General features: G+C 47.8%; 1 protein-coding gene across 1 annotated transcript; it reads left to right on the plus strand.

Moving 5' to 3' along the window:
• Positions 1 to 16552: 16552 nt before the first annotated feature.
• On the plus strand, positions 16553 to 22305 carry LOC147982654 (uncharacterized). The gene is made up of 3 exons (XM_087539580.1): positions 16553 to 16590; positions 17451 to 17526; positions 21748 to 22305. The coding sequence occupies exons 1-3, from the start codon at positions 16553 to 16555 to the stop codon at positions 22303 to 22305; spliced, it is 672 nt and encodes a 223-aa protein (XP_087395706.1).
• The last annotated feature ends 1883 nt before the right edge of the window (positions 22306 to 24188 follow it).

Genomic DNA, 24188 nt, shown 5'->3' on the forward strand with positions numbered 1-24188 from the left:
CGCGCACAGGGGAAGAGCACTATAGCTATTAGCAGCAGCGAGCTTCCTTTAAGCGCGCTGCTGCAACACTTGTGTAGCAGTAGCGCGGGTGAACCAGCGCTACTGCTATACGTTAGCTGTAGCACCTTATTAGTAGCGCCAGCCCCGCGCTACTAAAAGGCCCAAAACCCGCGCTGCTGCTAGGCTTTTCCCTAGTAGTGGAAGCGTATTAGCCAAAGGCATTTTCACTTTCTCGCATCGGATTGGTGGGAGGGATGTGGCAACGGGCCCCGCGTTATCCCGCCCAAATGCAATCCCTCGCAACTCAGGGGAAAATCCCCAAACTCCGGCAATTTGGACCACACCGCCGACGGTGATTTTCGATTCTCTGAGCACAAGCTCCGCCCAACCTCTAATGGTTCTAACAAATTCATCGATTGTGAAAACGGCTGACTAACCTGTCCCTTTGGGATACAAATTCCTTTGTTAGCTCTCGAACGGTCTCCTGGTGGAACCTCGCCGCGGTCTCCAAACCACGGCGGCTCCAGCGTGTTATGGCGAGGCAGTGGAACCACCCCACCCGTAACGGTCCTCAGGCGCTCGGCGGAATCACGCCGAGGATGCACTCCCATCGGAGGGCTCGCCGCGGCTCTGTTGATTTTGCTTCCGCCCTCACCGACACCACGAATTCGGCCGGCGGGGAAGACGGGAACGGGGGCATCCTCGCCCTCTCCTCCAGCGTGGCCTCCTCGAAGATTCTCCGTGCGAGCTTCCTTTGCTCCACATCCGCCCTTCTTCGTTGGATCTCGGCGACCCTCATGGCCGCAGATCTCATCTCCGGTGTGGTCGCCTCCGCAACCGCCCGATCCGCCATCTTCCACTCCTGCACGCACCGGATCCACTGGAAGGTAGAGTCCCGGATCCTGGTCGGGCGGTCCGCCCACCCCACGGCTCTGGATGCCATGAGCACCACCTGCGGGACCGGAGAAATCAACCGTAGGATCTCTGGGATTTCCTCGTGAATGGTCGGCGCAAGCTGCTGAGGTGGGGGAGGCGTGGGTGCAGCTAGCGCGAGCACCGTACGCCGGCGTGGAGGCATGCCGCTGGGTCAGATCTGTGGTGGCGGCGGCTATGGCGAGAGGGAGGTGCGGTGTCGCGAGAGCGAGAGGCATGCGCGAGAGCCAGAGCTGGTTCAGTCTATATTGTTGTTGATGATGCTTTTATCTTCTCATGGCCGCAGTTCTAGGAATCTTTGTATACTTAGCCGAAGCCCCTGCTTTATTCAAAGGAAAAGAAAAGGAGGAAGGAGGGAGGCAGGCAGGCAATTGATCTGTATTCTTTAAGGTCCAGGCCTCGAGCTACACATGCTTGGAGCGATTCAGTTATGTAGAACCAGTGGAAATCCACAACTACATTATATCAAAATTCTGTCCATGTTTCTGCAGAGATTCGGTAGCATAATCTGCCTTGTAATTCCCCTAATTCACCAATTGATTGTATTTCAGGTGATTCCGGGTCGTGTGTTTTTGTGTTGTACTAACTTTGACACTTGCATTCTTCGAATCATTTTAGTACAAAATGGAAGATTTGTGGCGGTGTTATTTTTTGTGTTTTTCATGAAAAGATAAAAGCAAAGAAAATCATACACACCTTTTGATACCGCGCGCTTGGAATCCAATCCAAGGTCCATCCCCTGCTTTATTCTTTAAGTAGCTCTAACCCCAAGCAAAGAACCAGCTATGGATGCTTTGGCCAAAACTAAAGCCTAGGGGAAATACCAAACACAAGCAAGCCCTGCACTGCACTGCACTGCATAGCAGCAAGTCTCCATTCATTCATCCATTGTTCCACCTTCACCTGGCATAAACATATATATTGTTTCTTCTGCAACCTCATCATAGATAGATCAGCACACAAGCTTTGTTTTTTTTTAAAACCCCTATATTAATTAATTAATAATGTTATTACAATCATTCATTACAAAATTCGCCACACACGGCGGAACACTATTAAGAAGAATCCCATCAGATTTATTTATAAAGCTAAACTTCGCAATTTCGTGAGCCACCTTATTGGCCTGCCGATTAATTTTCGCAATTTTAAAATTCTTGAGCATCCTCAATATATTCAAGGCTTCTTTCTTCAGATCAACGAGCGGTGACCTGTCAAGATTCTCATTTGCAAGGAAAGAACGGACAAAAGCACAATCAGTCTCCAATATAATGGACTGGTGAAGAGTGATACCTATATAAAGGCCTGCCAGACAAGCACGTAGCTCAGCTTCATTCACGCTGCAACACTGGCCCAGAAAGTCCCACGAAGAAATAATAACTTCACCCGATGAGTTCCTTACAACCACCCCCACACTGGCCGCACTAATACTCTCCACATAGCTGGCATCGACATTGATCTTGATATAATCATCTAGTGGAGGCTTCCATCCCACCTGTTCATGTGATGTTGCGAAAACTGGTGTAGCACCTCCCATTTTCCCTTTGTTATTAGTACCAACCTCAACAGAGTCGTGACCGGACGTAAAAGAAGACCAGTAGTTTACCACAAAAATTGCAGAAGCAGCAATGGATTCCTTCCCTTTCCCAAAAATTAAATCATTTCTCAAGTGCAAGGCTCGCCAGAATAGAAACAAAACTTGCTCTCTCTGTTGCAAGCTCAAAAGATCCAACAAAATCAATAGCCAATCTGGTCCCGAGAATTTGAACCACTCTTCATCAGAAATATTCCACGATTCTCTCAAGGCCAATCGCAGGGCACGAGCCTTAGGACAAGTAACGAGGGCATGAAAAGTGCTTTCCTCTTCCACTCCACAAATAGAGCACATACCTGATGTAATCTAATGGTGCTTAACTCTATTGGTCTGGACGGCCAAACTATCGGTCGCGGCCCTCCAAGCAAAAATCCTTATCTTCTGAGGGATATTAGCCTTCCAAATTAAATTCCAGAGTCTTCTTTCTCCGCATGGATCGCCACTAGATTGACCCAATTTATCTTGACTATCCTTCAACTTAAGTGCTAAATTGTACGCACTTTTAACGGAAAATATACCGTTATTCTCATAGTGCCACGCAATAAAATCCCCATCCCCATAAGCATGAATACAAATCTTAAGAACCTCCTCTGCATCATGGGGATAGAAAAGATACTTGATCAAATTTTCATCCCATACCTTTCTCCCACTCCAGAACAAATCAGAGACCCACTTCAATCTAGTATTATGCCTTTTAGCTGAAATTTTAAGTCCAGTGCTCCTGGGTAACCAGTTATCCCTCCAAATATTAATGCTAGATCCATCACCCACCCACCAAATGACACCATTCTTAAGCAAATCCAGACCATGCATAATACCTTGCCAAGTCACTGATGCAGACTGAGGAAACACTGTATCAAGAATATGTCCATGAGGGTAATACTTTGCCTTCATCAGCTTAGCACACAACGAATCCGGATGAACCAATAACCTCCATGCTTGTTTGGCTAAGAGGGCTTGGTTAAATAATCTGAGATCCCAGAATCCCATACCTCCCTTACCTTTAGACCTTGTTAATTTGTCCCAAGCTAACCAATCTGTTTTTCTTCGATCTTTCTCATCTCCCCACCAAAAATTCCTGATAATCTGTGTTAACTCCTCACAAAGGGAAGCCGGGAACTTAAAAATACCCATAGCATACACATGTAGAGCTTGAATAACTGATTTTATTAAGTCTTCTTTCACCCCACATGAAGCGTATTTCTCTATCCAGTCAGAGAGCCTTTTCAAAACCTTATCTTTAGTAGATTGAAACTTACCAGCTTTCATTCTTCCCTCAGGAACCGGAAGTCCAAGATATTTATCTTCGAACCCATTGACCGTAATTTTTAAGATTACCATAATAGCCACTTGATTCTCCAAACTGCACTTTTTCCCAAACATCATGGAACACTTATCAGGACTTAATAACTGCCCAGTCCCTTTCTCGTACTTCGTCAGAATATTTTTAATGACAATTGCTTGATCAATGGAGCCTTTGAAAAATAACATACTGTCGTCCGCAAACAACAAGTGAGAAATACCTGGAGCTTGTCTATTCAAATGAAACTCCTGAAGAGATCCTCTGGCCGAAGCATCATTAAACAGCAAAGAAAGTGCCTCAGCAACAAAAAGGAACAAGTACGCAGATAAAGGGTCCCCCTGCCTGAGTCCCCTACAAGGTGAAAAAGACTCCAGCAATTATCCATTGAAGCGGACAGCAAATTTCACCGATGTAACACACGACATAATCCAATTTATCCACCTCGGCGCAAAACCCAAAGCCCCCATCATACATTGCAAGAAATGCCAGTCTTCGCGATCATAAGCTTTCGCCAAATCCAACTTATACGCACAAAATTCCGCTCTTAAATCTTTAAGCGTACTCAACGAATGCATACATTCAAAAGCTATGAGAGCATTGTCAGAAATTAACCTTCCCGGAATAAACACACTTTGAGTAGGGGAAATCATACCATTAAGGAGTGGCCTCAGTCTGTTAACAAGGCATTTGGAGATAATCTTGTAGATAACATTGCATAAACCGATCGGCCTAAAATCTTTAATAGACTGAGGGTTCTTAATTTTCAGAATGAGAACAATAGTTGTGTTATTAATCCCCTCAGGCATAACTCCAGAAATAAAAAACTGTTGGACAGCCTTAACAATATCCTCCTTGATCAAACCCCAATTCCGCTGGAAAAACCTTGCAGGAAAACCATCCGGCCCCGGAGCCTTTAACGGCCCCATTTGGAAAAGCACATCACTAATCTCTTGATCCGTAAAAGGTTTGCAAAGCTCCTCATTCATATCATCAGAGACAAGGGGATTGACCAGCGAAATAATATGGGACGGATCAACTGAATCATCACATGAGTAAAGTTGTTTCAAGAATGAGTTAGTGATACCTTTCATCTCCTCCAAATTTTCCGTGAGGCACCCATCCTCCTTCCTTAGAGCAGAAATATGATTTTTCTTTGATCTCCAGGAAGCCTTCCTCTGAAAATAATTAGTATTACGGTCTCGTCCTCTTATCTTGTCCAACCGAGATCTTTGCTTCCAAAGCATTTCTTCCTTTATAAGAAGTTCATCCATCTCTGCAAGTATTTTCTTCTTTTCCAACCCTGCAGAATGATCATTCCTGCTAAACAATTTTTTTAGTCTTTTACGAGCCCACTCTAGTTTCTTTGGCAGATACCCAATATGAACGCGACTCCACCCATGAAGAGATTTAATTAGTTTGTCTAGCTTATTTGCAACATCTCCAAGATCATTAATATTAGAATGTCTATTCCAGCAAGCACTAATCTGATCATCCAAAGTCCCACCTTCCCTCTCCCAATAAGATTCATATTTCAACTGCACACAAGCTTTGTTAGCCAGGCTACTGAATAAGGTACTATATATAAAAAAAACTATTACTACATAAGTATATACATTTCTTTTGCAACCTCATCATAGACCATGCACACAAGCTGAGTAATACAATTCTTCTGCTACATACATTTCCCATATTAATTAATTTCTTGCAGTTTCCAAAAGAACCAGTACTATTTAAGTTATGCATCCATTAATATTATTTGTTCAGGCATGAACATAATTAACACCGGCGTTCTTCTTCTGGTATAATTAACTACTCCCTCCGTTCCAAAATAGATGACTCAACTTTATACTAACTTCAGTACAAAGTTGGCTCATCTATTTTGGAACGGAGGGAGTAGGTGCCAACTCCAAACTAATTCGTTTCTTCTTTGCCAGGCCTTCTTGTCTTTACTGCAACCGCGCGCAAGCCTGCCGATTAAGGTACTATCGAAACTCTTGATATTATTCTTCCGCTACATATACTAGTTGAATGCCCGTGCGTTGCCACGGACAACAAACTTATACATCGAGACATTAATCAAAATATCATTGCAATATTGAGATAAATGGATGATCCATTGCAATTCTTCTCGTGTTGGGAACCCCCACTTCTCCTGGGCGCTCTTGCGGCTCACCACCCCGCGGGCGGGGGTGGCGTCACCGCCATCCCAACCAACCCCTCCTCTCTCCTCTCCCCAATAATGAAGCTAGGGACGCCATACACATCTGTCGGCCCTAGCTGCCAATGGAAGCTAGAACCACCAGATGCAACGTGCTCCAGATGTGACCCAGTGGATTCCTTGTGCATCAACCTCCCTTCATTAGTTGCCCTTGTGGTTGCTTCTCTGGGCGCCCGACAGTCGAGATCTAGGGTTTATCACTGTGCGGGTGCAAATTGCAAGCTTTGGGGTGCAGTGGGTGACGGAGTTGCACCGGTGCGGCAATAGGGTGGTCGGCTCAATGCTTGCGGTCACCACCATGTGGATGGTGGGTGATGGTCTGCTCATTCGGCAGAGCGGCAGCTCCGGACAGTGGGATGGCGCGACACAATATTGGCGGGTGTCGCTACGCGGGTGCTCATGTGTTCTCTTGGCTTTTTTGCAATGAGGCGGAGCAATCGGGAGGCATCCATCGTGCAAGTGTTAGCTTTGGTGCCACCTCTCCTATTATAGGCGTTGTCTACACCATTCTTTGGCCGGCCGTAACTGATGGACCTGGATGATGGGGATCATATCCGGATACAAAGCTCTGCCCAACTATGTTTGTGTCCGTGATAGCGACACTATCATGTGTCGTTTCCCTCCTTGGAGGTGTCGTCATGGGTGGCCTCCATACACCATGGGCTCTGGGTGTAAACCCTTGGTCTAGCATGTTCCAAACCAGGCGGTCGTGGTGTTGTGACGTCGTTTCCTCCTTGGAGGCTCCGTCGCATCAGCAAGGTCTAAGTTGTGGATGGCAACGTCTTCTCGTCATGTGACGGTTCCATGCTTTAACGGTGGTACTCTCTAGAGGAGCCAAGTTCGGTGAGATGGTTGTGCTCGAAGGCCTCCCTTTATCGCGCTAGTTTCCATCTGCGCTCTAGGGTGGTGAGCATGTTTCTTTGTTCGACTGTGTGACACCCTTCGTGCTGGGGCGAGGAACTGGGGTTTCCTTTATGGCGATGGAACATGATGAGGCAGTTCTGTCGGACAATCAGGTGATGTCATTGGCATAGCTTCCTTTGACAACCGGTCTCCTTCTCGAGTTGGTTTCCTTCGCAGCATTGGTCCTTCAATCACTTTGTTGCTGCTCTAGGCACCCCTGTATGTACCTTGCCGTAGTTTTTTTTCCTTTTGTTTTGCAATGTTGCGTTAAGTTGTACCATTGGTTGTAAGAGCTTCATTAATTTAAAGGCGGGTGCCAACCTCTTTTCCAAAATAATGTTGAGATAAATATCGCCTTACACTTGCTTCTAATAAAAATACAAACATGATGTACATTTCTTGGCAATCTGCTTGTCTATTACACAATGGCTTACAATATTGTTATTGAACAATTCGCCAATCCGGGCACCATGCATTTTGTTTTCCCTGTCTGAACTAAAAGGAGACCAAGGCACTTCTTCTCCTTTCAGTTTCTCGGTTATCTTTCAGTTTTGGATTCGTCTCACTTGTCAAACCAGTGCTCTCAGATTCCTCCAGGGCAAACGGAAAGATCAAGGCAAAAGATTGCAACGATAATTAGATGAATTGTCCATATTTTTACTATTATTGAGTGCAACAATACAAATTTTCACAATTCACAGGAACATCCAGCTGCCTATGCTAAACATGTGTGGGATAGTACCAGTTTTAATACAAAAAATGGCCTGGTTTTAATACAGAAATGTGTGCATAAAAATATAAATTTCTTGTGATTAGGTATTCCTACTTGTATCACAATATTCGCGTATGCTAGCATGCTTCCTTGCATTTGATTTTAGCATGGAGGAAAATAATTTATTGACTCAACAAGCTGCTTCCTTCAAGACACTACTCATGTTTTTTCTTTATTGAAAAATAGAAGAAAGACATCATTCCAGCAACAAGCAGTCAGTGCCAGTACCCAGCATGGAGTACCTCACACCATGACATCACCAGATAGAATAGCCAGCATGGAACATTCCATTATACTCCCTCCATTCCTAAATATAAGCCTTTTTAGATATTCCAATATGGACTACATACGGAGCAAAATGAGTGAATCTACACTCCAAAATATGTCTATATACATCCGCATGTAGTCCGTATTCAAATCTTTAAAAGGGCTTATATTTAGAAATGGAGGAAGTAGTACCCATACATGAGTCCCAGGAGATTGAGAAACATTTCCTTCCGTAGCATTTAGTCCCCGTGATTTGCTAGAGCCATGGAGTTGCATTCATTGATTCATAACTTCAAAAGGCACATAGATGGCGTGCCCCCCGCGTCGCCCTCCCCGAGAGAGGCGACCGGGGCGGTTCCCCACCCCTCCCCCTCCCCGCGAGTCCCCTCCCCCCTTCCCCCTCGCCGCTGCCGCCAGCGGGCGCGGCCGGGCGTTGCCCGCGCGGCGCCCCGCAGTCCGGCGGTGGCGGCCCTCCTTCTTCCCCCGTCGCTGGACCCCGGCTCGGGCGAGCGGTCCTGGCGGCGGAGCCCTTCGGCCGGCGGCGTTCCGGCGCGGATCTGGACGGCGGCGGTGCAGAGGCGTTGCCCCTTGGCAGCGGTGACGGCCCATGGCTTGCGGCGGCCGGCGGCGCCCGACTGGCCCAGATCTAGGCCCTACGGGCCCGATCTGGGTCGGGGCGGGCCTGCTGGGTGGCCGCAATGGGCTGTTCTCCGGTGGTTCCGACGAGCTCCTCGCGACAGGGACGGCGGCTGCTGTGCCGCGACTGCTGCAGCACGGCGGCGGAGCTTCACGGGCCCACGCTGGGCCTGGCCGGACAGGGGGTCTGGTGTACCTCTGCTGCTATGCCCGGTCTGCTACCGCCTAAGCCGGTGGAGGTTGTTCCCTCCCTCGTGGCTGCGGTGCTGCCGGTCCTTGTCTTCGGGTGTCTCGTTTGGATCCGGCCGGCCTCGCTTCGTTGGCCGTGGTGAGACGACGGCGGTGTCCTCGTGACTGTTGGCGCATATTGGTGGGCGGCGGGTGTGGTGGAGCCGAAGGTTGGTCCTGGGTGGTGGGCGCGAGAGGTCGGGAGAAATCCATGTCGGGTCTTGCCGGCACCAACGCGGTGACGCCTGCGGGCGCCGCCATCCTTCTTGAAGGGCGTCGGGTGACCCTCTCCCCCCCTCTACCCTCCGTGTACCGGGAGAAATCCTAGGATTCGTCTGGGCAGCAGCGTCGTCATCGTCGCATTCCTTCTTGAAGGTGGTGCTTGGTACACGGCAACTCGGTGGCTTTGGAGCGTGGTGGTTATCTTCGGTGGGCGCAGCGGTCGCGGTGTGCCGTAGCTTTCGTTGATCCGGCGTTGTTGGCATTTCTTCTCTTATTTTCTCTTGTTATTTCTTTTGGGCGTGCTTGTGCTGTTTGCCCCAGCGTTGTTCGGTATGTTGTATCGGGTGGTTGCTATATCAATATAGCGGGGCGTAAGCCTATTTCGGTTAAAAGGCACATAGATAAAAGATGCAAGTGTATCTCCTGGAATGAGCCTGAAAAAGCTTATGTGGTGTCAAGGAAGCAACACATTATTCCAATGAAAAGGCAAATTGTATCAGTGCATCATTACATGAGTGACAAAACAAGAAGACCAGAGAAGTCTGAATCTACAAAGACCCCGTGCATTGTGTGGCACTAAAAATGAGAGGATAACTTATTCAGAACTCCATGTAGTCAGCATGTAAAAAAAATTTGTTATGTCTCTAAATCATAGTAACATGCTGAGAACAATTCTAAAATGTTAGGCTAATACATCAACCTTTGTATTTATTGGGACTCTTAGTATCTACAGATAGTTCCTGCTTGTTTTATGTTTCATTTTTACTATCATACAAATATATTTATAGGTGGGACAATCATTTATCTATTCTTTGATAAGTGTAACACAAATACCAAAACACCAATTCTTTAAAAGCACGATAATGGCATTTTGGTTTATTTTAGTAAGAAGAACATATGTTGAAACTGTAAAAAAATCAAGGAAATTCTGAAATTGCAGTATAAGATTAGGTAACCTCAGACCATGTTTACTTTTACTGGATTCTAGAAGAATAGTAAAAGAAAATGAAACATTACATCGTGGGAACAAACATGCCTCGCGACAGGAATAGTGATAGAAGGAAATACTGACATGGGTAGATAAAAAATACAAGCTCATCTCCAGAATCCTTTATATTCCAGATTGTTTTAACGCGACATAATACAGAATCCTGTATAGTCTTTTTCGCACCACGAGGAAAGAGACATCTTTCTCTCCACTCCTTTCCCTCCACCTTCATTCTTGTCGCCATGTCTGAGCCCTCTTTTTTAAAATTTGAACTTCTACAAAATCTTGCACTTTACAAACAAAATTATGTGTGAGGAAAATGTTTATGCTGAAATATACAAACTTCAGCCGTCAACATATAATAGCACAATCATTTTACTTTGGAAGAAAACCATATGCGAAGAACATGTCTATGAAAATGAACAAGTGAGTCCTAAAAGCCTGTTAAATGAGTCACCAGAGGTCTTATCGACACTGCATGACCTCTGACCTGCGTGGTTGCTCGGTTAAGGCGTGATTGTTCCCTGCATTGAGGAAATAACATTGCTATTTTGACGCCAACATAAGCAGAAGCATTGAAAGGAAAAAGAAAAAGTGAGCTTTGAGATAGTTACCATGAGGAATATGATCTGCAAGTTTTGAGGGGCATCATTCTTTTCCTTCTTCCATTAGCGGCAATGGTAGGTGGGTTAGTACCCGATTGTTGTGCCTCTGCGGCTCTGTGTGATAGCTCTTCTTCTAGAAAAGTACACTGTAGCTTAGCTTTAGTTCCAGTTATATAGTAAAATTCTGAAGAAAATTTGATGAGGTAATATAGCATACATGTGCATACTTTGATCAGTCAAATGCAAGAACTTAGAAGTTCTGTTTTTAGCTATTCAGTCAGACGGAACATATATTAGATCACAACAGATATGCAGGTTTTGAAAAATAATTGGCACTACAAGTCTCTCCCGCTACTCTGTTCTATAATAGCAAGGAAAGAGCAGGCAATTGAACAGAATACGGCCATGTGTGTCGATGGTCAGGATTCATTACTGTATGTCTAGTTTACTGTAACAGCTCAAAGATCACAGTAAATCACACATTCAGTATTATTAGCACCATATGGACCGGATCCAGTGCCAACAAGAAGCTAGAACAAACTTAACCATATCAAATTCGATACTGGTAGAGAAACAACTCCATATCTACCATACTGGGTGGTTTGACAATGACAACCAAAGACAATGCTGAAATTTGCTGAAAAAAACTCCTACCAATATCTGACGAACCTGTGGCACGGTCCTTCGCTAGAGACTTTACAACCTTGTGCTAGCATAGGTGTGTCGTCATCTTGAGTGAGCATGTACTCCAGCTGGAGCTGGACGGTGTGCTTGGGCAGTTGGGCTCCCGTGCTATCGTTGACAGCCCAGCCGCCGCCCGTATGGTGAAATACCTAGAGGAAGATGGCGGCTGCCGGTGTCGGATCTGCCAGCGGAGGCGTGCTAGGACATTATTTGTACTAGGCGCTGAATCACGAAAACGTGGTCATACTCATACCAAACACATGAACAACTACCGATCCAGAAGAGGAATCACATACTTGGAGAATAGCTCTCGTGGAGGTGGCCACCGCGATCGCCCCCACATTCGCAGCGCTGTCGACCTTGTCGCACTCGATACTGACCAAGGGAAGAAGTTCTTCTCGACCCGACGTGCGGGGGCGAAGGGGACGCACCCATGAGAGTGGACGTAGGCGATGGATGGCAACGCACTGCGGCGCGACGAGAAGGAAGGAAAGGCGGCGCCCGTGTGAGAGCGGTATCGCCGGCTGGCGGTGCTGGGTTGGGGATGTGGCTCGGCTAGAGATGGAGGACGCGCCGCAATGGGAACAGCAGCCTGGGGACGGGAGGCGGATAGAAAGCAGGGGTGCGAGGGTGTGAGGTCGGATTGGATTGGATGAGCTCGCGTGTTGGGATGCCCGAGTTCGTGGGTTCGTGGGTCATAACCGCAGCGAGTTTTGTGGATCTTTCGTAGCTGTTTTTTCCGTGGGGCATCGTACGGGGGGAGGCAGGGATAGGAGGAGGTCAAACCATCACGACGTTCGATCCCCTTTAATAATAGAGATTTTTCATCTTAATTGCCTGCAGTTTCTTTTCTTTCCAAAAGAAGAAAGAACATAACGAATGCCTACGCTCTTCTTTTTTTAGAAAAGGAGGATGACCCCCGGTCTCTACATCTGGGAGATGCATACGGCCACTTTATTGATTATTCTCGAGGACCTTACAAAGTATTACAACAATATGCCTGAATCCACCATCTTGGCAACACATGCCGCTACTCCTATCCAAAATGATGAAGGGGTGCTAGCTGGGCCACTACCCAAACCACTCACCTAAGCCTAACATCAAAAGCCGGAAGCCGAAACATATTCGGAAGCCCCAGCCGAGCCACATACCGGGTCTGGGGCACAATCCGGTCAGACGCACTCGTGTGTCGTCGCCGTCATCTTCTACAGGTCCGTCTTCAGATCATATTGAGGCTTCTACCTTGTCTGGCCACTCTGTCATCGACGTCATCATGACGCCAGACAGCAACCTCCTCCTGCGCGAGTCCATCTCCGTGCATCGGACGCCGATCCTCCACAGCGCCATGCCGCCGATATCCGCCGCCATCGATGTGTGAGATGAAGCACCGCTCCACCATCCCCCCAGCCAGCACTTACTCCAAAACGATGCCCCCAGGAGGGAAAGCGATAAAACGCCATCATCGTCCGATCCGGAAGACCCAGATCTAGGGTTTCCCCCGGAGCATCCCGAGCCTGATGATGCAGACTGCAACGATGATGCCTCGACAAGGGAACGACATCTAAGACGCCGCCATCGTCCGCCAGGACCGTAGTCGGCGCGATTTTCATCGGCAGTTGCTCCACCAGACGTGCGCCGCCGACGTCGCTGGTCCCTTCAACCGGAGCAAACTCCAAAACAATGCACTAAAGAGGGACTACGACGCAAAAGCGCTGCCATCGCTCGATCCCAAGGAGATCTAGGGTTTCCCCCGTAGTTGCCCACGCTGTCAAGGGCCAGACAAGGGTAGAATCCCGCGGATCTGCCCAACTGCCGACGAGTCGCACCCACCACCGTGCCGACGGCCGACCAGCGATCAATCCGGCCGCGCCACCGCGAACCAATCCGGTCACGCCGCCGCCATCCCTGGCAGCCGCGACGCACCAGATCGCAAGGCCTCCTGCCGCAGGGAATCGACGTCGCCGAGGCGCCGCCACCACCCGCCGTGGCGACCGGCCCGCCGCCATGCTCCAGCCCGTCGACACCGGCCCGCGCCAGCCCCACCCGAGCGAGAGGGCCCGAGTCCCCGCCGCCGCCGGCGACGGCTAGGCTTCGCCTGGCCGCGCCCTTGGGCGGCGGCGAGGGAGGAGGAGAAGGAGTGGGGGAGGTTCGGCAGCGATAGGATCTGGGGCCTCCCGGTCGCCCACGCGGGGGGCGGCTCGGGAGGGAGATCGTACAGGCGAGAGTGAATGCCTACGCTCTTCTGGAGGAGCAGATCCATCGATGGGTTAGATTTCTGGAGCTTCTTGTCTCTGCAAGGCCTTCACTCAAACAATTAGTCACCATGCCTCGAGTGGTAAATTTTCTTACAATGTAGAACAGAATTACTCTTCTCTGGCCGTTTGCTATATACTCCACACGATCTAAACTAGACCATTCAAGATTAAGCCACCCAATCTCTATTCCGGCCACAACCAGCTCAACTCGACCTGAACTAGACCTAGACACAAACGCACCACGTTGTTGACCACGGGCACACACCCGTCACGGCTTATTCCTAACATTCTTCTCCTAAGCCTTGACCTGCCTTGTCGTCATCGGAGTTGTCGCACCTCACGTCGTTGTCATCACCATGGCCGCCGCTAGGGCCTCCTGCTCTTACTCGGCGACACACGCCGAGCTCCTTCTCCGCCGGCTACACACGTCTGACATTCCGGCCACATACGCCGTCAATGCCGTCACGCTTAGACATGAGCCTTCTCGGACGCCACTCTATAGCAGTCGCACCGCGTGGTGCCACCTCCATAGGCCGACACACAGCCCGGAGCTTCACCGCGCAGCCGTCCGCCACCGCTGGACTCGCCGCGGGTCGCAGCCGCGCCGCCGAGGCCTCCACACGTCCACCGTGGACTCACCGCGCGCCGGCGTCGTGGCCCCAAAACTTGTGGCTCATGAGATACCAAATGTTGGGACCTAACTGTTAGCAGTTGCATGGTTTCTCCCATGCACGTACGTGGTCACCCACGTCCCCGCACATGCCGCTGCTGGCCTCCCTCTCTCTCGTGCGCAGGCCATTGCGCTATGTTGTAACCTGTACTATATATATATAGGTATACACACATGAATGGAATGGAATGGAATGAGAGCACCTACGGTGCATTAGGGCATCTCCAGCCGTTCGGCCCTCCAGGGCGCCTAAATAGAGCGGCCTGGGGGCGTGCCGGCGCTAATTCGGCCCCTGGGGGCGACCTAGCTCCCAGTCACGCCCCCATGCGCCGGCCCCAGGATGCGGGAAATTTAAACTTGGTCGTTCCCGCTCTCAAAAGACTCCACAAATCCGGCGATCAGACGTAGTCTGGCGTTACAAAAAACAGAGCGCCGCCGCAAGTTCGCGTGCGCAATGATTCACTCGGCGGGGTCGGCTCCAGGCGTTGGCGGAGTCGGCGTGCGCGGGCTCGGCGGTGTCGGAGCTGCTTCGGTGCTGGGCTGTGTCGGCGCGGCTTCGGCACTACTCGGCGGCGATGTAGAGGCGTCGCTCGGGCTTGGCATCCGTGTGGTCGTGGGCGTCGTCGGCGTCGTCGGCGTTGCCATTGGCAGCTCGCCCAGGATGAGGCCGCGCCGCACCAGGTACCACGCCTTGAGCTTCTCGTCGTTGCTCTGGAGCATGTCCGCCGCGCCCATCAGGAAAGCCATGTCGGTGTTCCTCTTCTTCGCGGCGACGTTCGTCCGGAGCAGGTCGAGCTTGATGGCGTTGTTCTTCATCAGCGACGACCACCGCGCCTCGGTCTTCTCTTCGCGTAGGACGGCCCGGGCCTGGGCGTCGGCGAGGCAATGCTCGATGGACTCCTGCACTCGCGCGGTTGCCGCGTCGGCGTTTTTCCCCTTCTTTGCCAATTTGTGGCCGTCCGGCCGCCCCTCTGACGCGCTCGGAGTCATCGCGTCCGGCTTGTATGTCTCCTTGGCCTTGTCGAGGGCACGTCGGACTTCTGCCCACTTCTCGCACTTGTCAATACGCTTGTAGACGTGGAGGTGCTTGAAGTCGGCGTCTTGGTTGTCGCCCCGATACATGGCGAACATACGCAGCAGCTGCGCGGAGGGACGAACGGTTGGCGGGCGGCGGGCGTAGACGACGAAGATATGCGGGTGAACGGCGTGCGTACCTGATCCTCAACGCTGTCGCCGCTCTTCGGGCGAGCCGCGACCTCCTCGACGATTCCATGCCATTTGTTGCACGCCAACTGGATACGCCCCCAATGGTTCGCCATTGCCTTGGAGCCGTGCTGCATGTAGACGCCTTTGAAGTAGGGGTCGACGAGTTTCCGCTCGTCGAACTCGGCCTTGATGCGGCCCCAGTACGTCTCCAAGCTCGGGTTCGCGCCGGTGGTCGGGTCGAGGCAGACGACTTTCCATGCTTCGGCGAGGCATTCCTCCTCCTTGGACATCCACTTGATGCGCGGTTCGCCTGACCTGACCGCCCGCTTCTTCTTCTTCTGGCGCCCCTTCGTCGGAACAGGAGCCGGCTCCTCCTCCTCCTCCTCCTCGTCCTCCTCCTCGGGTTCCTGCGCGTCCTCGCCGTAGACGTAGCCGAGCTCGGCCTCCATGTCGCCGCTGAGATCCACTACCTCGTCCTGGGTGGCGAACCCGGGAGACGCGGCAGCCGCGGTCGATCCTGTCGCGATGATGTCGTCCATGTCGGCTCCCGTGTCGTCGGCGTCACCGAGGTGCGAGAAGGGCAGCGGTCCACGATAGAGATGGGGCGTCGGTGTGGACGCGTAGGCGGCGGGCAGCGAGTAGGTGTATGGAGGGTACTGCACGCCGACGAAGGCGGGCGAGGGCGTGCGCGTAGCGGGGTGACCATGAGGGAAGGTCACGTTTGGGTTGAACCCACCGTGCGCGTCGCCGTCGGCGTAGCCGGGCGACGATGAACCCCATGGAGATCCGACGCCTTGCTGTCCCCAGGGCGCGTACTGGGCGTGGCTGACGACGGGTGGATTCATCCCCGCCTGGTCGACCGATGAGGAAGACGCCGCCGCGCGCGCCGCATTGTCGCGGGCCTTCTTGGCTATGGCCCTGTTCCGCCGGTCGGCGGTGACTGCTTCGCGCCGCTGAACTTCCACCCTCCACTCGGCGTTCGACAGGCCCGGTGGCTTCGATGGCGGCGCCCTCGGCTTCCTCTGCTTCGGCTGGTCCACGGTGCCAGTCGCGGTTGCCGCCGCGCGCGGCATGGCGTACTTCTTCGGCGGCATGGCGGCGACTGGAAGGCGAGCGGGAGGGGGTTTGGCGGGAGAAAGGCAGAGAATGGCGGGAGGAAGGCGAGCGAGCGGGAGAGATGCGAGGGAAAAGCGTCAAGAAACGGCGGGAAAAGGCCCTCGGGTCGCCTCCAGGGCGGGCCCACATGCCTTTTTCGCTTGTGCCGGCTCCCCAAGCGCCCCCCAGGGCGCCGGGTTCGGCTTGGATCCGCCGGCACCAGTTTTGGCCCGAGCAGGCGAAAAACGGACTTCTGAAGACGCGACTGGATCCTTTTTTGACGCCGGTGCGGCAAAATCACCTGGAAAAGGCCTGTTGGGGGCGGGGCTGGAGATGCCCTTACTCTCTCGAATTACTCCTCTACACTAACCGTAGCTCCCTCTTGCTCCTCTCGCGCGCCCGCAACAGATTGCTAGCTCACGCGGCAGTAGGCTTACACGCACAAGTACTCCTGGCTGTTGCACGACGCACACAATGCGCCGGACGCGGCACGCGGGTAGCTCAAGAGATCGAGCGCAAACACATGCTACTGCCTAACAACCTAAACTATTCCCACGAGCACGTACATCAAAAGTACCCTGTTTTTTCAACACAGGGCGATTTTATTAACTTAAAATGTAGCATTCAGTGGATACAAAGTATTATGAGCAACACGCAGCCTTTGCATAATTAGGATGCACACAGCTGAACATCAAAAGTCTGACAACCAAGAGAAAAGAAAAACTGATAAATCGGCAAAAGGCTAGTACCAAACGGCGTGGTTTTTTCAAACCCGCTTAGCTAGTACTCCCTCCGTTCCAAATTACTGGTCGATGAAATGGATATATTAAGAACTAAAATACATCTAGATTCTCTGCTGTGCTGTGCTGTGTAGGTTTGGTGGTGCGACCGTGCAAGATGACGGCTGCTTTCGACTGCTGCCGTTGCTGCAAAGGTTCAAGTCAGTGCCTGTTTCCCAAGATTGTGCTTGTGAAAAATGTTCGTTATTTTTTTTCTTGGATTTGGAAAAAGATCATGAGTTCAAAAGATGTTCAATAAATGAAAAATTGTTCACGGATTTTAAAATAGTTCACAAATTTTAGAAACATTCAAAAATTCAAAAAAAATGTTCATGGATTGAAAAGTGTTTGTGGATTTGAAACAAGTTCACAAATTCAAAGAAAATTGTGAATTAAAAAATATTTGCACATTTTAAAAAATATCACAAAATTAAAAATACTTCATGGATTTGAAAAAGTTAATGAACTTGAAAAAAGGTCTCAATTTTTAAAAAGTTTGCGAATTTGAGTAAAGTTCATGAACTTGAAAAAATATTACCGATTAAACAAATGTCATTATTTCAAAATGTAAAAAAAAGAAAGAAAAAAACTAAAAAATGAACAAGTAAAAAGAATAATGAAAACAACAAAGAAACTGAAAGATAAATCAAAATAGTACTAAAAAAGAGAACGTAAAATAATGTGAAAACCAAAAAGGAAAAAACCGAATAGAAAACCATGGCTGGAAAATACAGAAAGACTGTAAAAAAAAGAGAAACCCTGCGAAAGAACATTCTAGAATGTTCCCAAAAGCGGCAATTAACCACACTGTTCCATGGGCCAGGCCGTTAGAAGTAGCAGCCCCCCACCTGAGCTCTCGCTACGAATAAAGAGCTATCACCAGATAGGATATACCCCTAAAAAACCAGATAGGATATGGCTAAAACTTGCGTGTCTCAAATGTTTTTGTCGGATCTTTATGCGAAATATTTTATTTTTGAGCCCGTCAAAAAATATTTTATTTTATTTTTTGAGAGACATATATCATTTAATAGCAATTTTCACACGAGGCGCTTCTTTGGGAAATCGTACACAACACATTGTTTTTATTTACAGCCACGTCTGCATCTTTTTTTCTTTCGGATCACGTCTACATCTTTTTGAGAAGATAACAATACTAACTTGCACAAATGACCAATGGTGGCCGGCCTCCAGTGAGCTCGTTTAAAAAAAACTTACCCATAGCGCAAAGAAAATTGTAAATTTTTGTACATGCAGAAATACTTGTTTATCACGTCCAAGAAAAGTTGAACATTGTACTTTCATATGTGGCATACAAAAAAGACAAATATGTAATTTTAAAATGGGCTAACTTTTCTTTTTGTTGGGCCAGAATTTGCATTTTTTGTACAGCATACAAATCACAATATTTTCAAACCATTTTTTACATGTTCGTGCAGAAATCTCATAAGTTTCCATGGGAAAAGATCAACTTCTTTTTTGAAACTTTTAAATATGATTTTCGCTTTTTTTTAAAGGGGCTCCTGGAGTCCGGCCTCCAAAAATTCGCACTCCTACTAACTTGTGCCCAATGGGTCTGAATAGCCCCCACACAGACTAAAAGACATGTCGCACACATACATGACATAAACTTATGATACATCATGATGAATGCATTTTACATTCATTTCCAACATTGTTAAAACCTGGTCATCCTGGATATTCTGAGAGAATCACTCTGATATTCGGATAAGGATTTGAGGCTCATGGGTGCCACACACACTTATATGAATATAGTATTAAAAGCAAATACCAGGAAATTTCAAAAAATTCTGAAATTTTGGGATATCAAACATGGGTGCCCATTCTACTCGCATGCTTAGTTTCGTGAGGAATGAGTGTATGTGGTACTCTCGGTAAATAAAATAAAAAATTTCCTACGTATAGAAAAATATTTGGATGGATCGTATATCAGATATATTTTCTTCGCCAGGTTTACCACGGGTATCCATTCCTCACGAAACTAAGCTTGGAGGTAGAGTGGGCACCCATGTTTGATATCCCAAAATTCCAATTCTTTTTGAAATATCCGGATATTTTCTTAACACTATATTCATATAGGGCTGTGTGGCACCCGAGAGCTCCCATGCATTTTCCTCTCATATTCCCACTAATGACTAATAAAAGCAAGTGATTGCAAATTTCTCCATTTTTTTTGTTTCCTTGCAGAAATGTACCATTTTGAGGAAGGAATTGAAGAATAAAGGAAATATGAACATAGACAATTAATCCAGAGAGGCATTGGAGCGCAAATAGGAGAGAAACCAACACTTGGTATGAGCGCGCTTGCTCGTACCGGCTCTCTTACCACCCACCGGTGGCTCTGTGATGTTAGCACAAGCCAACTTCATAAAAGGGCCGATCCCCCGGTCGCAATAGAACATCGAAGCCTTAATCCGTCTTCATCTCATAGTCGTCGCCACTCCCTATCTCCATCTCCATCTCCATTGCAATCACCCCCAACCATAGCCATCACTTGTAATCGAGATACATTGTAAGACTGTAATCGATCATTCATCTTCAAGTTCAATCTACAATATCTTTCTGCCGTGATTCATCTACGATGTGTGAGTAGTCCACTTGGGCTATGGGCTGAGACATAGCCTTGCAACCCTATGTACTTGTGCACGGGATTGTTGGTATTGACTTTAGTCCAAATGTATTATGTGTATCGCAACATATTTGTCTCTTCGCTTTCTTGTTCTTAGGCGGGATCCTGATCCAAGAGGAGGTAAAATTCAGGGATGAGTGGAAAGCTATGCTGAAAGCTGGTGACAGTAAGGATGAGTATGGTAGCTGAAAACAATTCCTTGGGGAAACCAGAGGTGCGGTCATTGAACGCCCAGTGTGTTTTAATGGAAAATAGTCCTTCATAACCGAGGTAACCCGGTGCGACAGTAAGGGCCTTGGTTGGACATTAGAATCACGATGCAGCTTGCTCATCGGTCTTTTCCGTCTTCTCCTCCCTTCCCCCCCCCCTCTCTCTCTCCTCCTACTCAGGCAACACCACTTCGGGTCCCTAATAACCAACCCAAATCCTCTCGCGTGGAGCTGGCTGCTGCAAGAACTTTCTGAGCCATTGGCTCCGCACTCGACGAATGCTATACATCGCTTACTATGATACCTATCGTGGCCTTGCTAACATGGACCATTGAAATGTGTCGACCCATTTAGCACGGTTTTGGGAAGCTTCTACCCCGTTTTTGCCGGTTCGAGGAAGGTCCCGGGCCCTTGTTTTTTTCCCTCCTTTGTGATTCTTTTTGCCGGCTTTCCATTTCTTATTTTGGTTTTCTATTTTTTGGGGGGTTTCGGTCTTTTATTCTTCTTATCATTTTTACTATTCTTTTTCTAAATTCGTGAAACTTTTTAATCCACATAGTTTTAGTACACGGACATTTTTTCGAATACACTTTAAACATTTTTAAATACATGTTAAACATTTTCTAGACACACATTGAACATTTCTCTTCAGTTCTTTTTTGTTTTATTTCTCCTTTTATTTTTCTTCATTTTCCATATACATGTCGACTTTTTTGAAATACACGTTGAAATTTTTTGTATACAAGTCTAACATATTTCAGATACACATTAAACATTTTTATATACGCCATGAACCTTTATCCAAAATACATATTGACAAGTTTTAAAATGCACATTGAACATTTATTTTAATAAATAGCAAACCATTTCAAACACATGTTGAACATTTTTCAGCACATTTGTTTCAAAACATGCAAACTTTTTCTTAAGTGTGCATTTTTTTTAAATGGCACAAACATTTTCTTAACTTAGCAACTTGATTTGTAGCGATTAATTGTTTTTGTGCGGTTTTTTGGTTTCCAGACGGTTGTTGAAAAAAAATTAAAACAACAGAAAAACAAAAACAAAAAATGGAACGAGAAAGAACCTTCTATAAGGTGGGTCGACACCTTGTCACAGAGAGTGAGAAATAGGATTTGCCGCACAAAGATCCACCTGCTCATTCGTCCCCATTTGGGGGGCTACCATGCTCCCATTTCAGAATACTCAAAAATTTGGAAGTTGGAGAACTTCGAGTTTTTGGGATGTTCGCAAGACAAATATGTAGAACCCCTACAAATGCAAAATCCAACATCAAACTCAATAGACACATATATAGAGATAAAAAGGGCAAAGACAGGTGTGAATTAGGCACACCGGGTGGTCCTTGTATTTAGAAGTTTTGACTTATTCCAGCCGATTGATGGTATATTATTGACCAAAGTAACTCAATTAATTTCATAGTTATATTTCTAGCAAGAACTTTTCACCGCCTCCTCCTCCTCCTCCAAGAAAGAAATTTAGGGTTCGTGCCTCTCGCCGGCGCCGGCGCAGGTCCGCCTCGTCTTCGGTGGCCCTAGGGCCATGGAGGCGCGGTGGATCCTAGCAAGGGCTGGCGGGAGGGCTCCGTTTTTAGTCATTTTTTTCAATCTTGTTAGGGTTTGTGTCCTACTCGGGAAGGCGAGACGACGGTGGCTCCCTGAAGATGGAATAAAGGTCTCCCCGCCTAGTCCCCGTTCCGGCGGTGCGTCTAGCATCGTTGGTGGGCGTGTGGAGGTGTGTCTCCGGCAGATCTATCTTTGGTGGATTTGCTCGGATCTCGTCGTTGTTCGTCCACGTTCGTGTGTCTTCGGTTTGGATCCTTCCGATCTACGTTATTTTTCATCGGCGGCGGTTGCTGTTCGGGGGTGCTGGTCCTATGGGGCCTTAGCACGACGACTTCCCGACTGTCTACTACAACAAGTTGTGCCCGGCTCCGGCGATGGAGGGGCGATGACGGCGGCGCGCCTTCGGCTCGCTTCGGTGCTTGTAGTCGTCGCTAGGTGGTCTACGAATCTGGATGTAATTTTTATTTCTGGTGTTCGTTGTACTGCCATGATTGAAGATGAATAGATTGAAAGTTTTTCCGCAAAAAAAAAATTTCATAGTTATATTTGATCAGGGCTAGGCTTCTCCCTCTCAACCCAATTCCGATGGCATTGTACTTAGGGATCTGATCCAAGGTGCAGACTCTGTCACCCTGCCCTGCCCTGCCCCTGCCCCTGCTTTATGCCAAGAAAAAGGAAAAAAAGAAAGAAAGAGGAAGAAGCAAAGCAGAAAAAAATTCCATCTTTGTTCTTTACTTTGATGCAGCCCCAAGCAAAGAATGGCAAAAGCAAAGCCAAGCACAGGTCACAGGCCACAAGCAAAGAATTGGCTTGCTTTTTTAAGAGCCTTGCCAGCAATCGAAGTTTTGACATGGATTTTTATCCCAGAAGTTAAAGATGCACTGGTATTCAGGGGAGGCCCCAACAGTAAACTTCGTCTGTACAAGTGAGAGATGAGGAGGATACATAGAGGCAGAGCTGATCCAAGCCAATTGCAATCTTTCGGGCTGAGAGGATTAACATGGTGTATACATTGTGGAATAGTAGGTGCTCCCTTTACTTTGCGGCAGTAGGTATAAGCATACTTGACAGTAGCTTGCTCTAGCCTATTCTGGTTGCATCTCTAGAGTGATGGCATAAATAGGAATAGAATGTTGAGGTTAGTCTTGTGAAACTAATGTTGCAGTTGTTCTTTGTTGTAGACTCGGCATATTTTATTTCTTTGGGAATTTTGTCTACTGGCACATATGGCCGTGCATTGCAACGGGAAAAATTGATGTTTTGTTTTCAAGCATAATGTCTTGTAGCACCGGATTCACTGCGAAGAACATGCTGCAATGCATCATCCTTTCACAAAATGAACATAAAAAATAGGATGCAATTTATTAGCATCCATATTTTCTTTGCGGCATAACCTCCCACTAATTCCGTTTAAGTATAATCCTTCCTTTAGTTACCATGACGTCCCCTCATCCGTTTTAGTCAGGAATCAAATCCTTCCTTTTCTAATTTAGTAGCCCTTAGCCACATTCATTTAAATATCCTATTTAAGCCCACAATCCTTCCTTTAGTTAGCTCACTCGCTTAATTAGCTCGCCCTAAACGTGAGGGGTGCTCTCCTTTGTTTTAACCGTCTGTTGGTTGATTCCTGAGACCGCTTGTATATTTACTGGTGGTAACCATTGTAAAAGAGCGAGGTGGGATTAGTAAACGTGAAAGATGCATAGCTCGCTGGTTGTTACATCAAAGAGCTAGACAGGAGGTACCGTGTTTAATTCCCACAATGTTGATTTGTTTTGACCCAATTATTTTTCGCGGCCTCTATGTAAGCCCATAGAAGGCCCCGTGTGTACGACAGTACGAGCGAACCAAACCAAACCAAAAATACCTATTCTCTTTAATAGTAGGTATAGATATAGATATAGATATAGATGGATGAGTTGTTTCTGGCGGCCGCATTTTTCTTTTCTTTCTTGTGAGCTATAAATAAATGTCAAATATTATCAACCTAAGCACAACACTTATTTACTCCTATGTCAGAGATTAACCGACAGACAAATGGGAACCATACTGTCTGATGTGCTACAATTTAGTTCCAATCAAACAGCTTGCATACTTTTTTTTAGAACGAAGGCTCAAGGGGAGCCCGGCTTTGAATTAACGAAGCCATCAACCGGCCAGGATTACACAAGGACACCAAGCAATAGCAACCGAAAGATACAATGAAGCTTAGTGAACAGCTAACAATGCAACACACACTACAGCAAAAAGAAAAATACATGAAGAGCCCTGCTAGTAGTGTCGAAGCCTACTACACATATTCAGCAGAGAGAGGAGCAACAGAGAAGCCTCGATGATCAGCCGATAGCCATAGAAAGGTGTGAACTGTCTGAACCCAAGGACTAGGGA

The sequence above is a fragment of the Triticum urartu genome, chromosome 2A (assembly GCF_056163025.1).
Source record: "Triticum urartu cultivar PI428250 chromosome 2A, HENAU_Tu73, whole genome shotgun sequence".
Classification (NCBI taxonomy): Eukaryota; Viridiplantae; Streptophyta; class Magnoliopsida; order Poales; family Poaceae; genus Triticum; species Triticum urartu.